Raw genomic sequence first — 16,476 nt, forward strand, 5'->3', positions numbered from 1 at the left:
GGATTAAGGTAAGCGCTCCGGTGAGCTTTCTGTACGTCCCTGCATCGGGGTTGTCTCGCGCTGAACGGGGGGGGGGTTGAAAAAAAAAAAAAACCCGTTTCGGCGCGGGACAACCCCTTTAAATGGAATAGATCTGAAGAGGCATGGATATTTATACACACTTATAACATACACACTTATGACAAGGCACAGACATGGATGGGATTGGTTTGCACTTAAAAGGAATTCTGCAACGGAAAACAAACTTTTTTTTGTCTAGGCACTGATAGCGGAGTGAAAGTTTCATGGTCCCTGAATTAGTGTTGGAGGGGAAGGGGGGGTCCTCAGGCCAGGAATGCTACAAGAGACACACAAACATTTATAACTAGACACTGATAAGGGATAATAAGTTTATGGTCCCTGAATTACTGTTGATGGTGGTTTTCACCAGGCCAGCAGTCTTATCTGGGCAATAAATGTCTCACACCTCCCATTCACACATAAATCCTGGGGAATCATTTAACCCCGTATTCAGCGTGTCAAAGGTTGTTATCAATTTATATTCCCAAATTCTTCTGTGGTTTTGTGACTTGAAACCACCCTTCAATATTAAAACCCTCATATCTCCTATGTCATGTCCATGGTTAGAGAAGTGCTCGGCCACAGGTAATTCTCTTCTTCTGTGTTCAATCGTATGGCGATGAGATCTCATCCTGGCTTTGAGTTTCTGTCCTGTTTCTCCAACATAAAGACCCCCAACAGGACATTTACTGCACATGATCAGGTACACAACATCAGACGTGGAACATGTGAATGTCCCCGGGATCTTATAGTCCTGCTGTGTGTTGGGGATCCGTATCCTGTCCGCGGTCCGTACATGGCAGCAGGTCTTACAGCTCCTTACATTACAGGGATAAGTTCCTTTTTCTGTGTTGGAGGGTAATGCACTCCTGATTATAACGTTACTCAGACTTGGAGGTTGCCTGTAACACAGAAGTGCGAACCAATCACATCCATATCTGTGCCGTGTCATAAGTATGTATGTTATAAGTGTGTATAAATATTCATGCCTCTTCACATCTATTCCATTTAAGCCTGACGAAGAGCCCGAGAGGTTCGCAAGCTCGCTGTAACATCATGTATTTTTGTTAGCCATTAAAAGCCATCATATCTACATGATTACTTGGTTTCTCTTGCTGAGAACAATCACATTTTGCTCTACTGCTCAACACGGGACCAAACCTTTGTTTTCACGAGTTATACCAGCACTACACGTATAATTATATACAGGAGATACCCAGGTTATACCAGCATGGTCCAGGTCACTATAGATATGGATATATATGGATATATATATATATATATATATATATATATATATATATATATATATATATATATATATATATAGCGCTGGTATAAGTTATGTAATTACATAAAGGAAATGCCCAGGTTATACCAGCATGCTCCATATCACTATATACAGGAGATATATAAGTCCTACCAGCTGTACATATATAATTATATACAAGAGATACCCAGGTTATACCAGCATGCTCCATATATCTATATACCGGAGTTGTATAACTTAGACCAGCTGTATTACTTTTCCCCATCCTCTCTGCCTCCCGATCCTTGTTGTCCGGCCGTCAACAAGCTTTCTATTCCCTCATTAGATTGTTTCAGTCTGATCTGTGATCCACGAACGCCGCGCCGTCTTCAGCTCTCCATTAGATGTGCATCTTCATCCTCTTAGGGCTTCTTACAGGGGAGCAAACAGTCTGAGGGGAGATCAGGACTAGAGGGGGAGGCTTTAACAACGTATTTGGAGAGTGTGGGCAGTACGGGCAGCGGTGTGCGGGCGTGCAATGTCCTACAACCCAACACCTGTGGGCAGCGCCCTCTGCACTTTGGGCTTCAGCTCCTCACTGATCCGCTCGCAGTAACGAGCGCCGGGGGTTGCTGAACCTTTCCCTGATAATGTTCTAATACCGGCCCTTGAGAATGGTGGACGGGCGTCCGGCTCCTGCATGGCTGACACTTGTCCCACCTTCCTTGAACTCGATTCACACGCACTTCATGATAAAACCCGTTCTCCATCCTGTGCCCAAAGTCTTCCATAAATACCGGCAGCAGACGCCTCGGACCACGAAAAACGAATCTCTGCACGTTGCGCTTCTTTCATGCAAATCCCAATTGTAGCAGCCATTTTTTCTTGCACTGCAGTAACACATGAAGGCCCCCTTCACACGGGCTGATTCGCACGTATATTTTGCATGCGCAATATGCAAACAATAGAACCCATTGATCTCAATGCATTTCTTGACATGCACACCCAAAGTCCCCATAGAAGTCAATGGCGATGCGCAAGGAGATGCGTGAAGCGCTGCGCTGGAAAGATAACCTACCTGGAACTCATTAGACTAATTTGCCATTTCAATCAGTGCGTCTGTGTTTAGCACGCGCTAATGAACATGCCTTGCAGGCACAAAGTACAGTAAAATACCCTCAATGCGCGCAAAAAAGCATAGCTCATTCCGCAAATACGTTAATGCTTGTTCAACATGTCCAAACCTTCAGAGCGCTAAGACGGCGACCTACAACGAACAGCGCTGATCGGACGGTGCGGCCAACAGAAGGCTTAATATGAAGTGCGGATAATTTTTGACCTACCCTCCGTATATTACAAAATATCATTATGAAATGATTGCAGCTTTTGATGATGCAAGCTTTATGCACCAACCATGGGGCATCACAATCCTGGCACCGGGTGACATAATGGCACCTGCCCTTCATGGATGGCATGGTTGATCTTCTAAATCTTTGGGATGTGATTTGCATTTTCCTCCATATAGAAACATTTCTATTTTCGGCTTTTGGGTGGAGCTACTGGATGATTTGGGCATGGGCGCCACCTGGCATCAGGTGCCCGGCATAGGGACCCATGTGTGTCTGAGAACTGCATCCCTCCATGTTCCCACCTCTCTCCCTTTCTCCGGTTATTCCAGGCATTCCAGGGGACGCGGCTGCCAATCATCAGTGCCCTCATTCATAGGTGGGTTCCAGGTTTCCCTCCTCCCTTTGCCCACACTCTCTCCACCTCCAGCACTCTGAAGCCCCCTGACTCTGCACATCTCTGGGACCAGCAGAACACACTTTATCTGGAGTCAGACACCCCTCACTCAGGGGCTCCAAGCCGGCACAAAGGGGGAGACCTTAGGACGGCGTAGAGCCAGCGGTGGGCGAAGGGTGACCATGGCATGGTTCCCAGCTATTGGGTTCTTTCTAATAGTCCACCTGGTGGCATCACAGGTAAGCTGAACTCTGGTCGCTGGAGCCCGGCAGGTCTGCTCCATCTGCGCAAAAGGGATCTGTGAAGCGCAATAAGAAAATTGGGTTGCATGGTGCCATCGTCGTCCTTGGCACTGCCAGGATGCCCAGATATGATAGTAGCTGACTACTTGTTGGCTTTTACCTACTGTGTGAAATTTCTGCCAGGGGGTTGTGAATTCAGCACATCAATGATCTGCAAGGGTCTGCTGGGTGTAGGACCAATGCTCTGCGGAAATCTGCAGATTAACCGAATTCTTTGCTGTGTAGTTCTTGGATGTATCGATGTAGCAGATCTGAGTTTGTCACTTCACAATGTGCCTTGATATCACTGTGTGTTATTAAGGGTGGCACACTGGACTGCAAGTAACTCCACAATGTCATCTAGAGTCACAGAGGTAGCAGAGCTGAGTTTGTCATTTGGCAAAAATTGGGTGCATTAGCCCTTTCCTCTCTAAGACCCCAACTCTTTGAATCACAGATGTAGCAGAGCTCAGTTTGTTGTAATGCTGCTGCATTTATCCAACATCAGATGAGATCATTTCCGTAGGTTCACATACAGTGCTGTGCAAAATTACAAACGGTGTTAAATGACAAAGTCAGCTCTGCTACACCTCTACATTAATTCCTCGCTCATCCTTTGGTTACAGCTTTAGCAGAAGTGAATTTGTCATCTAACTGCTCCGGTTTTGTGCACAAATAATGTAGTTTTGTGAAACACTGAACATTGTGCCACATGGCAAGCTCAGCTCTACTACTTCTGCATCAGGATGAACAACAAAGACAATCCCCCAAAAAAGCCATGTCAGCTCTGCTACATTTCGCTCTATATGTATGTCTAAAATGTAACTTCTTGATGACTTTCTGTTGATATTGGATGTTTTAAAGCTTCCTGCTGTGTAATCTGATAAGGAATCTCTCATACAAATGTAGCAGAGTTGAGTTTGTCATTTTTGGGGGTTGCAGTATTTGCCCAACACGAGTTGAGAGAATTCAGTCGGTTTACATCCAGTCCTCTGCATAATTATTGATTGTGTTAAATGACAAATTCCACTCTGCTACATCTCTACCTTTGATCCATGTCAGTTCCAGGAATGTCAGGAGTGGAAGAATAATCGGTGCGCTGCTAACAAAGCCCCTCTTGTGCTGCTGCCTTATGCACTTCCCCTCCGCTCTTCAGGCCTGCGCTGCTGTGTAAACAGTCCTACACATGGAGCCTTGTGCCTTCCTGCCTGCAGACACTGCACCGCTTGTGTGCTACACACTCTTATTAGTCTGTCCTGGAATCTCTTATTCCCCCGTGAGATCGCCTGGAATCCGCAGAACATGTTCAGCCTATCAGTACGGCCGCAGACTCACAGCCAGGTGATAGATTGTAAGCTCAGAGGACAAGGGTGTTAGTCGGCCATATAGGTGGGTTATATTACTAGTTATATTAGTTATGTGAGTCAGTGATATCCGTCGGTCATGTGAGTCATATTAATCGGGTCTTTCAGTTAGTTAGATCAGTCGGTAATATTAGTCTGTTATATCGGTCTATTATAACACTCGGTAATATAAGTTGGGTCTATTAGTCGGTAATATTAATCTGATATCAGTCAGTTCTAGTCTGTGATATTAGTTGATTATATTGGTCTATTATATTACCCTGTTTTCCTGAAAATAAGACATGGCATGATTTTCCAGAATTTTTGAGGATGCAAAATGATTTTTCAGGCTTTTTGAGGATGCTTGAAATATAAGCCCTACTCCAAAATTAAGCCCTGCTAACAGTTCATTTAAAAAGTCATTTTAAATAGTGTCCAGGCAGCTATACATGTAAAAAAGTTAAACCTTTTTGAACAAAAATTAATATAAGACACTGTCTTATTTTCGGGGAAACACGGTAGTTGGTGACCTTGGTAATATCAGTCAGTTATATTAGTCAGTTCTGTTAGATGCTGATATTGGTGAGTTATATTGGTCTATTATATCAGTCGGTTATATAAGTTTACTCTGTTGGTGATATTAGTTGGTTATCGTGGTAGATTGTATTAGTCGATGATGATAGTGATATCAGTCAGTTCTATTAGTAGGTGATATTAGTCAATGATATTAGTTGGTATATTGGTATATTATATTAGTCAGTGATATTAGTTGGTATATTGGTATATTATATTAGTCGGTGATATTAGTCAATGATATTAGTTGGTATATTGGTATATTATATTAGTCAGTGATATTAGTTGGTTATATTGGTATATTATATTAGTCGGTGATATTGGTTGGTTATATTGGTATATTATATTAGTCGGTGATATTGGTTGGTTATATTGGTATGTTATATTAGTCGGTGATATTAGTTGGTTATATTGGTATATTATGAGTCGGTGATATTAGTTGGTATATTGGTATATTATATTAGTCGTGATATTAGTTGGTATATTGGTATATTATATTAGTCGGTGATATTAGTTGGTATATTGGTATATTATATGAGTCGGTGATATCGGTCTATTATAATAGACGGTAATATTAGTTGAATATATTCTCTTCAGTGACATCATAAATACACCCCACTGATTGGCCCAGCCGATGCCAGGACCGGCTTCCTCGCGGACTGACAAGCTACAGGTCCTGTTATGTCTTGTGTTCACAGGGTGTATATACACAAGGGAGCGTGATATAGATCGGACCTAGATCGCACTTGTAAACCTGTGATTTTCAGGTTCTAGCGACGGATTTCAGCATTAAAAATGTGTAATTCGCATCGCTGCGCAGTTTTCACGCACTAATGAAATGTTCCAATAGCTGAAAGGGGGGAAAAATGCATCACATTCGACTCGCGTGCAAATCACAGACACGGGAGCGCAAAGCGATTTTGTTTTTCACATTGAAAGACTGGCCGATTTTTCACAGCGGAATCACCCAAAAATGGTACCCGCTGCCGCCTTTCCATCTCGCATTATTGGTACGAGGGGAAAATCGCTCATGTAGATGAATGCATTGGAAATAATTGGGTTCTTTTCACACGTGAGTTCTGTGTGTCTCACAATACAGCCTTAGGGAAGAAGAGGGCCCTGTGGGGCCCGGCCACCAATCCTGCAGCCACCTGACTAACATACCTGGAGGGGGTTGTAAAATCCAGTCTAGAGATACAACAGAATATACAATGCAGCATGGCCGCCCGGGGCCCACTGGTCACATAGGGCCCAGAAATCCACAGTGGCCCCATGGGGCACTCACTACTGGGACCCGGCCTTATTGGATGGTGCATGTCTGGTGCTGAAAATAAATGTGATGCCATATAGACTGCAGTATGCATAGTGCTAGCTGTATACATGGTGCTGACTGTATACCTAGTGTTGGCTATATCCAGAATACTAACTGTATATGTGGTGCTGACTGTATACCTGGTGCTAGCTGTATGCAGAGTACTGACTGTATATCTGGTGCTAGCTGTATGCAGAGTACTGACTGTATACCTGGTGCTAGCTGTATGCAGAGTACTGACTGTATACCTGGTGCTAGCTGTATGCAGAGTACTGACTGTATACCTGGTGTTGGCTGTATGCAGAGTACTGACTGTATACCTGGTGTTGGCTGTATGCAGAGTACTGACTGTATACCTGGTGTTGGCTGTATGCAGAGTACTGACTGTATACATGGTGCTGGCTGTATGCACAGTGCTCATCGTATACATGGTGCTGGCTGTATGCAGAGTGCTGACTGTATATATGGTGCTAGCTGTATACAGAGTACTGAGTGTATACTGGCCATCTACTTGGTGTTGTGTAACACTGACTTTCCGTACATCATGAGAAGGGCAATGATATATGGGGGGAGGGGGTAATTGGACAATAGTCACATGTATGAAGAATGTCACACCACCCGCCCAGGACATGTCACACTGTTACATGTATGTGGACGTCATCATATGATCCCTACGGCCACATTGTATCTCCAGCATCCCATTTCTGTGACCCAAGAGCTTGCACTCTATCATCATATTGCACTGTTTCATTTATTACTAGTGTGATGCTTCTATGTAGCCCCCATGTCTGACCCCAGCTGATCTGCCCACCCCAGCCCTTCTATGTATGCCACTTACTGCTTGTCTATCCTTTTACAGAATGTTGGACTCCCAGGACCCCCAGGTCCGCAGGGACCCCCTGGAGCAGCGGGCAAGGATGGAATAGATGTAAGTAATGGGGCTGATTGCAAAGCTGAAGCATTATGCACAGCAGCAGTGGGGACTTAACCCTATCATTGCTGCAGGGGTGTCTGTATATAGATGGCTTTTCATTGTGTGGTTGGATGCTGTGGCAGGTAAGTGGTTAATGGCATTCCTGTGTTGGAGAGCGGAGTGTTTATACAGTGGAGTATAAAGGATGCTCTGTGCACCCCCTCCCCGTCCACTCCACACAGAGCCGCCAGTGTCCTGCCGCTACCTCCCTGCTCCATGGCACCTTCCAGAACACAGGAGACCTGTGGCGCTACCCTCAGAAGGGAAGCATCATTGGCCTGGGTGCAGATACCCAGTTATTACAGATGATCCCCCCGATGTGAAGTCCCCATAACTCCCGACTCAGATACAGAAGTTTGATATTCATGGAAACAGAAACTCAAAAGGTTTTGTTGCACAACATCAAGAATGTTTTCCCCATCAGCGGTGATCAGTGTGACCTCCTTTGTCACCGGACTCACATGGAACCTGTAGTCAAGTTCCTGCCATACATGTTGTAGTGGATCCCGATTGACGGATGCAATGACTTCTAGGATGCCGCCGATCATGGTGGGCAGTACGGGGGATGTGGACTCTAATCACAAGGTGTAAGGTCCGGGAACGTGGAGGCTGAGGAAGAAGTTCACTATCGTCACCACCGGCACGGCCGATCCATCTGTATGGTGGTCGCCGCTCACTTCTGACGTCATTGTGACAATGGGGCGGTGGGGGGTACTGGTGGGATTTTCTGTTCCGGCTGCGGCAGGCGCCATATCTGTAGCGTCCAGGTACAAGATCTGCCGGATTGTTTCCTCATGGAGTACGAAGGGGCCGCACACCTTCCTGCAGGTTATAGCGCAGAACACATTTACCGTGGGGGAGTCGCCCGGACGCTCCACGTAGACCGGTGGGTTCCCCTCCCCCACATTCTGACATTACGTTTGTTGCCTGGAAGGTGGACGGTGTCTTCATCACTAAACGCTAAAGACTCCATAAAACCGTCGCTTCCCATTACAGTTTGCTGTAGAAAGAACGTTGCCGCGGTTTGTCGTCCAGTTCTGGGGCCGGTAGCATTCACAGTCAGTAAGGATAACGTCACAAACATTTGCGCAGAATCCCTCACACGTCCCATTCTCCGCTCGCTCTGAGGGTGGATTTCTGAGGACTGTGTGTGAATCTTGCACGGACGCTCCGCTGTTTCCACGCTTACTGGTGGACGGCCGGATGATTTTCGCTTACAGATACAATTTTTTTCTTAATACTGGAGTACCGCTTACAAATTGCGCGCCCGCTGGGCGGAGCCTCACCGGACTGTGTTTGTAAATGACATTTCACACTAATAACAGACTGTTAGGCATGAAGATAAAGGACCAAATGCTCTCCTGTCTTCGCTTGCTGCCATTTTGTCTCATATCCCCCTAGCGGCGACGACGGCAGAATAAAACGTTTTGAGCCTCATTTAGCAGAACCGCCTAGCAGTAAGACGTCCTCGTTGCCCCCAGCAGCCAATCACAGCGCAGCGTTCATTTCACCTCAGCAGCTTGAGAGATGAACGCTGCGCCGTGATTGTAACGAAGATTTGCTGATAGCAGTGCACTTACGAACCGCGCGTGATCAGTCGTGGGAAGCCTTCATTAAATCGCACACTCCATAGTGGATCCAGACCAAGCTGCGCTGTGATTGGCTGCTGCGGACAACAAGGACGTCTTGCTGTCAGACGGTTTTGCGAAATGAAACTTTTTGAGTTTCTGTTTCCATTGATATCAGATTTCTGTATCTAAGAATCATTAAGGTGCGTTATGGGGGTCACATCGGGGGGATCATCTGTAATACCCAGGTAAACAGGACAAGCACATGTGTTATCAGGATGTCCGCGAGGTCCCAGTAATACACCAAGTTACCCAAAGAACGGCCCTCTTACGGCTCAGCATCCGTTACTTCTCCCCTCCTTCTTCTCCACCCTCGAATTCCCTCTTTCTCCATCTTCAGGGCCGGCTACGGCACTCTTAGGAAAGCTGTCAACAAGATCATCCGTCTGCGTTGCCCCTAGCAACCAGTCAGCGCAGTTTTCATTTCTTATACTGCTGAGGTGAAATGAAAGCTGCGCTGTAATTGGTTGCTATGGGCAACAAAGATTCTTTTTTAGACCGCTATTATAAGAGTGCGGTGCTGAGCTACTTTTCCGTGGCCCCCTGTATATCTGTAGTGGGTAACAAGCCACCGAATCATCATAGCCAGCAAGATAGCCCTTAACCCTTTCCAATCCACTGTCTGACGTCTGAAGACATTATGATTTAAGGCTGTACAGCTCCAATGTTATAAGACGTCCGTTGGGGTTCTCTTACTGTATATTGCCAGCCTCCCTCCTGTCGGAGCCTATCCAATGTGTCACCTCATGCAGTACTGGATATAGCCAGCATATAGCGCCGTTGTATAATGGTAGAAAAAGAGTAAGCCCCCTAGGAAAACCAGGATACAAATTGGATTGGAAAGGGTTAACGCCATGTGAGGGCCACACATTACATTCACTGTCACAGCCCCAGGAAATGATGATGTCATGAACCTCAATGCAGCTACATGCACCCCAAGAAGCAACATGGCCATATGCACCCCAGGTAATGCCGATGTCACGCATCTCAAGGAACAGCACAGCCATATGCCCCTAGAAATGATGACATCACGCACCTTAAGACATATTGATGTCTTGAAGAAAAAAAAAACACAGCCACTTGCTCCCTAAAAGCAATGCAGCCTTGGGAGTCCTAGAAACAGTGACGTCTTGCACCCCAGTAAATAACGCAACCACATACACTTGAAGAAACAATGATAATGTGCACCCAAAAAACAGCTCAGTCCCATGACCCCCTGAAAGATGACATCATGCACCCCAAAAAACAATGGCATCATGCCCTTCAGGAAACCGCGCAGCCACACACATCTAAAAATACCAGTCGCATGCCCCTAGAGATGAGGACATCATGTGATCTGAGAAACAACACAGCCACACGCATCCAAAAAAACATTGTAGCCACATGGCCCCAAAACAGCTTAACCCTTCGTAATCCAATTTTGGATTCAGGGTTTCCTAGGGGGTTTTCTCTTTTGGCCATTATACAATGGTGCCATCTGCTGGCTAGAGCCAGTACTGCAGCATAGAACATGCTGGAGAGGCCCCCGACAACAGAGCGGCCAGTGATATACAGTAAGAATACCCTGCGGGACGTCTTCCGACATCGGAGCTGTACAGTCTTTAATCAGAATGTCTTCAGACGTCAGAAAGTGGATTGGAAAGGGTTAAAGGGGTTTCCCAGGACTATACTATTTCTGAGCTAACCTCAGGATAGGTCATCAATAGTTGATCGCCTGAGTTCTCTATTTGTGACCTACGCTGATCAGTTGATTGAAAAGGCCGTGGCTTTCGAGTGAGCAGCCACTTCTCAAGCCCGTGAGGTCACATTCATCCATCACACGGCCTGACAGCAGTTCAGTCCCATTCAAGAGAATGAGACTGAGCTGCTATACCAGGCACAACCTCTATACAATGTATGGCGCTGTGTCTGCTCTGGACTGAAAGGACAGAAGCATTCACACGAGCACCACTGTCATTTCAGTCAGCTGATTGGTGGGGATGCCAAGCGGTGTACCCCCACTGATCAAATATTGGGCCTCATGTCCACGAGAGGGTCGGGATTCCACATGCGGGAGCCCGCAGCTGAATCCAACCCTGGTGGCAGTGGCGTCTGCGCGTACCGTCTTCTTTTCTTCTTCTTCTGTACTGCGGATGGCCTGTACAGTTCGCCGTCGGACGTGCGCAGTACAGATTTTTTTTTCAAACTCCTGCTTGCAGCCCATCCACAATATCAATTGTGGACAGTCTGCGGGTCGGATGGCGTCCATTGACTTCAATGGAAGCCGTCCGTGCGGGAACCGCAGTAAAATAGAGCATGCTGCAATTTTTCATCCGTGAGCGGAAACTGCAATTGGTTTCCGCTCGTGTGCATAAAGAATGATTTTACCATTGCATGCTATGGAGGGTTATTGCTGCGGAATCCGAAGGCGGACGCCCGGTCCGGATTCCGCAGCAAAAATCGGACATGAGGCTGCATGTATTAAGCCACACCTCTAACCCCACCCAATCCTCCTCGGACCTCTTTGTGCCCCACACACTTTCATAGTGCTCACTTTGTGTGGTACAAAATAACGGTGCCCTCTTAGTGCCCCCGTACGGTATCAATGCCCTTTGAGTGCTCCCTGCACAAAAGATGTCCCCTTAGTGCATCCACCACAATATAATGCCCCCTTAGTGCCCCTACACTGAAAAACTTCCTTTACTGATGCCCTGAAGGTCATCAGTTCCCCTACACAAAAAGTGCCCCTTATGATGCACTTTAGTGCCCCCTATACACTATAAGGACCTCCATACTGATTGCCCTGGCATCACAATGATGGAAAAGAACATCGTGACGAGGGTTAATACTATATACAGGTGAAGCTGCAAGTCCCTGTCTCATCTCAAACCCATCCCTCCCCCTTGGTCTCTGCAGTCGCTGCATCGGATCCTGATGCTGACATTGTCCTTGATGCTCTCTGATGCCAGGCTGTAGGGACAAGAGGGGAAGGGTTGGGTTTCCCAGGACACCGGGATACTTCCAAAATCCAGGACTGTCCTGCTGGATCTAGGATGGTTTGGAGCTCAGTACTTGGAGGCTATTGCCGATTCTCCATACCCACCTCCCATCAGGATTAGGGGGGGAGCTTAAAATGTACAATACTTGCAGGGGTATATGGGATCAGGAAACTCCCTACTGTTGCAATGGACGCCCATTAGCAGAATGCAAGCCCTTTTTTAGACCTTGTGTACCCAGAATGCACACAGAGACTATCATAGGTGGCAGTCTGTATTCTGCTGATAGATCTGTAAGATAACCAGGAGTATCAACCCCACAACCCTTCTATGACAATCATGGGTATTGCTAGGGTCTGTAAGGATCAGGGGCACAAGCCCAAAGCATATGCCCCCCCCCAAGGGTTATGTATACAGTGGTGAGCGAATCGGAAGTGGCACGTGTTAGTGATGAAGGATGGAGTCAGTAAGACGCAAGACACGGACCACTAATCTATGTGAGAAGGTACCCCTAATAATTGTCATATGGCCACCATTCAATACCGTCAAATAGTGGCCACACGGAACAAACATTATCACCATAAACATGACCATCTTATTGTTACTGAGCAGAACCCAATATACTTCTATAAAGCACTCCGCCACCCCAAGACCGCCTAGTGACTGCATCATACCACCAGGCTATCACCGAACAGAACCCAATGTACCAAGACCAGTTTGCTGCATTATGATTAAAGGTTGACCGGCTTAGAAAAATATGGCTGATTTCTTCCTAAAACAGCGCCCAACGTGTACACAGGAGCCGAGCTGCAATACCAAACTCAACCTATGGATAAGTGTAGCGCTGTTTCAGAAGAAAGCTGCCATGTTTTTCTAATCCTGTATGTCCACTTTAAGATTTTTTTCACAAGGTTGCAAGACCCCTTTAAAATCCTTCTTCGAGCAACTTGGAGCAACTTTGGAGCAACTTTACAAAAAATATCAATCACTTCCTTAGAGGGGTTTTCCCATTAAAGACATTTATCTACTATCCACAGGATCTGATTACTGCAAACCCAAGCGATCCAGAGACCGGCGCACCCAAATGCCCCATGTACCGCTACTCCATTCTCTTCTATGGGACAGCGGGAGATAGATGCACTCAACAGTTTCCCTTTATCCCAGGGAAGTGAATGGAGCGGTGGTCATGCATGCCCACCACCGTTCCATTGACATGCGGCACTTGGGGTGTGCAGATCTTGGGGTCTCGGCTGTCAGGCATTTATCGCTGTCTTTAATGGACAACCCCTTATGTAAAAAGGAACCTGCGACAATTTGCTAAGCAATCCAGCAACTGAAATCCCCTGTGATCAGATGGTATCACTGTGAGCAGCTGCTCATTTCGCCTGCAGTGGCCACTACAGGGCAATTGTAGTATTACAAGTTGCTCATTTAAAGGGGTATTCCAGGTATCTAATCCCTTGCAGTATTGATAACCTATCATCAGCGTATGTCATCAATAATTGATTGATGGGGGTCTGCTGCTTGGGACTCTTGACAATCAGCTGAACTTTAGTCCCCACACTCAGTATAGCAGGCCAGATTTTGACAGCTCTGTCCACATTGGGATCATAACCAGAACTGTATAGAAGGTATGGGTCCCATTGAAATCATGGCTTCCAACTACAATGCGGACATCCGGCCCTGCTATAGTGAGCGTAGGGGCTTAGATCAGCTGATCACTGGGAGTCTTGAATGGCAGACCCCCACGATCAACTATTGATGACCTATCCTAAGGATAGATCATCAGTACTAAAAGGAGTTAAATGCCCGGAATACCCCTTTAAGTTAATTACCGTACATGTACTCTATGGCTGCACTGAGTCCTCCAGAGTGGGGGCTGCAGCTAATAGAGACAAGTCCTGACCAGTGGGACCCCGTATATGACTCACATACGACCTAATCAAGCATATTGTAAGGGGTTATAATCATTCAAGATGCATTAATAACTTATTAGAAATTTTTTTTGTAATCGCAAATACTAAAAACTTTCTTTTATTTTTATCATGCAGGGTGAAGTCGGCCCCCCTGGATTACCTGGGACCCCAGTAAGTGCATACTTAGAAAAGCACCGTGGAAAATATTGTAGGGACAACACTCATCCTATCATTGCTGTAATGGACATCTGCTCTCCATGCACCAACCTCTTGCTAGGGGTGGGCATGTGCTAGTACACAGCAGCCAATCAGGGCAAGTAGAGCTGCAGTATAAAGCATGGAGAAAAACAAAGCAGTAGCCACTGACGAGACAGGAAGTGGAGTCACAGATTATAGCTGGGGCAAAGCTAAAAAGCATCTAACACCGGCACATGTCACATGTCTACAACTCCCGACACAGCTTATCAGTCATACGCCAGCAATTGACTACACCAGTTCTGTTCAGTGGAGCATGGAGCCATGCAGAACACCGGGCATCACTGCCCCTGCAACATACTGGGGGTAGTAGATGGGAGCTGTATAATGTATATTTGTTATCTTACTTCAAAAGGGTCCAAAAGGAGCCGCCGGAAAACCAGCAGCAGATGGAAAACCCGGACTGTCTGGACTGCCAGGTATTGATGTAAGTAACTCACCTTGCTTTACCTATAATGCACCTCTCACCATGCCAAGGGTAGCTGATTGGCATCCACCTAGTGTCATATAGGCAGCGCTGGCCTTCGGTTAGATGGCACACTGCATGAATTCTTTTTTTTTTGCGAATTACCGTCATAAGAAAAAAAACGATATACACATATATATATATATATATATATATATATATATATATATATATATATATATATATATATATATATATATATATCACTGATAGGCAGTCTGCCTGTTCTCTGCTTATGTCGAAATCTGTGGAATAGCAGCATATCTACACCAGAACAGCTCAGTGACTAAGTACTGTACAGCACCAAGCTCATTACATAAATCCCGCACTAGTACCAAGCTCAATACTTGAATACAGCAGCAGAACCAAGCTCATAACCTAAATACAGCATGACCTAACCACATTACATAGATACACTACCAGAGCCAAGCTTAGTAGTAAATACAGCCCCAGAACCAAGCTCATAACCTGAATACAGCATGACTTAACCACATTACATAGATACACTACCAGAGCCAAGCTTAGTAGTAAATACAGCCCCAGAACCAAGCTCATAACCTGAATACAGCATGACTTAACCACATTACATAGATACACTACCAGAGCCAAGCTCAGTACATAAATACAGCCTCAGAACCAAGCTCATAACCTGAATACATCATGACTTCACCACATTACATAGATACACTACCAGAGCCAAGCTCAGTAGTAAATACAGCCTCAGAACCAAGCTCATAACCTGAATACAGCATGACTTAACCACATTACATAGATACACTACCAGAGCCAAGCTCAGCACATAAATACAGCCTCAGAACAAAGCTCATAACCTGAATACAGCATGACCTAACCACATTACATAGATACACTACCAGAGCCAAGCTCAGCACATAAATACAGCACCAGAAACAAGCTTACAACATAAAGGCTGTGTTCACAAGAAGTAGAATTGCTGCAGAATTTCAGTGCGGACTTTCCACACAGAAATTCCGCCTGCAATCTTAAGCCTGAGACTAAGCAGCAAAGTGGCCGAAATTTGTTAAAATCTCATCCACACGCTGTGAACAGTCCACTGCGGCCGAGCTGCGATAAGAGTAACATACCGCACAGAATTCAAAGGCGTGGCATGTCAATTGTATTGCCGTTTCCGCTGCTGGCTCTCTTCTCTCTATGGGGAGAGATGGCTGCAGCAGAATGAGGCGCTTTACAAACCCGCGACAAATGTCTCGGGACCTTAGCTGCGGAAATCTAATGGAATTTCAGTGCGGTCCCAATGCGGATATTCCACGAGATTTCCACTGGATTTTCACCCTGTGTGAACCCAGCCAAATACAGTACCAGAACCAAACTTATAACATAAATACAGTAGCAGAACCAGATGTATAACATAAATAGAGTACCAGAACCAAACCTATAACATAAATAAAGCACAAATTAACATAGATACACTACCAGAACCAAGAGCATAACATAAATACAGTACTAGACACAAGCTTGCAACATAAATACAGTAGCAGAACTAAGCCATTGTGTTGTGGGGGCACTGATGGGCTGACAGTGGCACCTCAGAGTGGAGGAGACAGAGCCAGGAGGAGGAGGATTCATGTAGCTTCACAAGACAAGGAGGGATATCATCTAGCTGGGCAAACCAAAGGGGTGCAATCCACCCCCAGCCTTCATTCACCTGGTGCCCCCCAAGCTG

The 16,476-nt window shown here is 45.9% G+C and overlaps 1 protein-coding gene across 1 annotated transcript in view; it reads left to right on the plus strand.

Moving 5' to 3' along the window:
* The first annotated feature begins 3,096 nt into the window (after positions 1-3,096).
* The window catches only part of COL9A3 (collagen type IX alpha 3 chain), a 41,170-nt gene continuing 27,790 nt past the window's right edge, over positions 3,097-16,476 (plus strand). Inside the window, exons 1-4 of the mRNA XM_066587901.1 lie at positions 3,097-3,291; positions 7,421-7,489; positions 14,189-14,224; positions 14,664-14,735. Coding sequence (XP_066443998.1) covers positions 3,235-3,291; positions 7,421-7,489; positions 14,189-14,224; positions 14,664-14,735 — 234 coding nt within the window. The 5' untranslated portion in view covers positions 3,097-3,234. The remainder of the gene's footprint in view (positions 3,292-7,420; positions 7,490-14,188; positions 14,225-14,663; positions 14,736-16,476) is intronic.

Source organism: Eleutherodactylus coqui, chromosome 13 (assembly GCF_035609145.1).
Source record: "Eleutherodactylus coqui strain aEleCoq1 chromosome 13, aEleCoq1.hap1, whole genome shotgun sequence".
Lineage (NCBI taxonomy): Eukaryota > Metazoa > Chordata > Amphibia > Anura > Eleutherodactylidae > Eleutherodactylus > Eleutherodactylus coqui.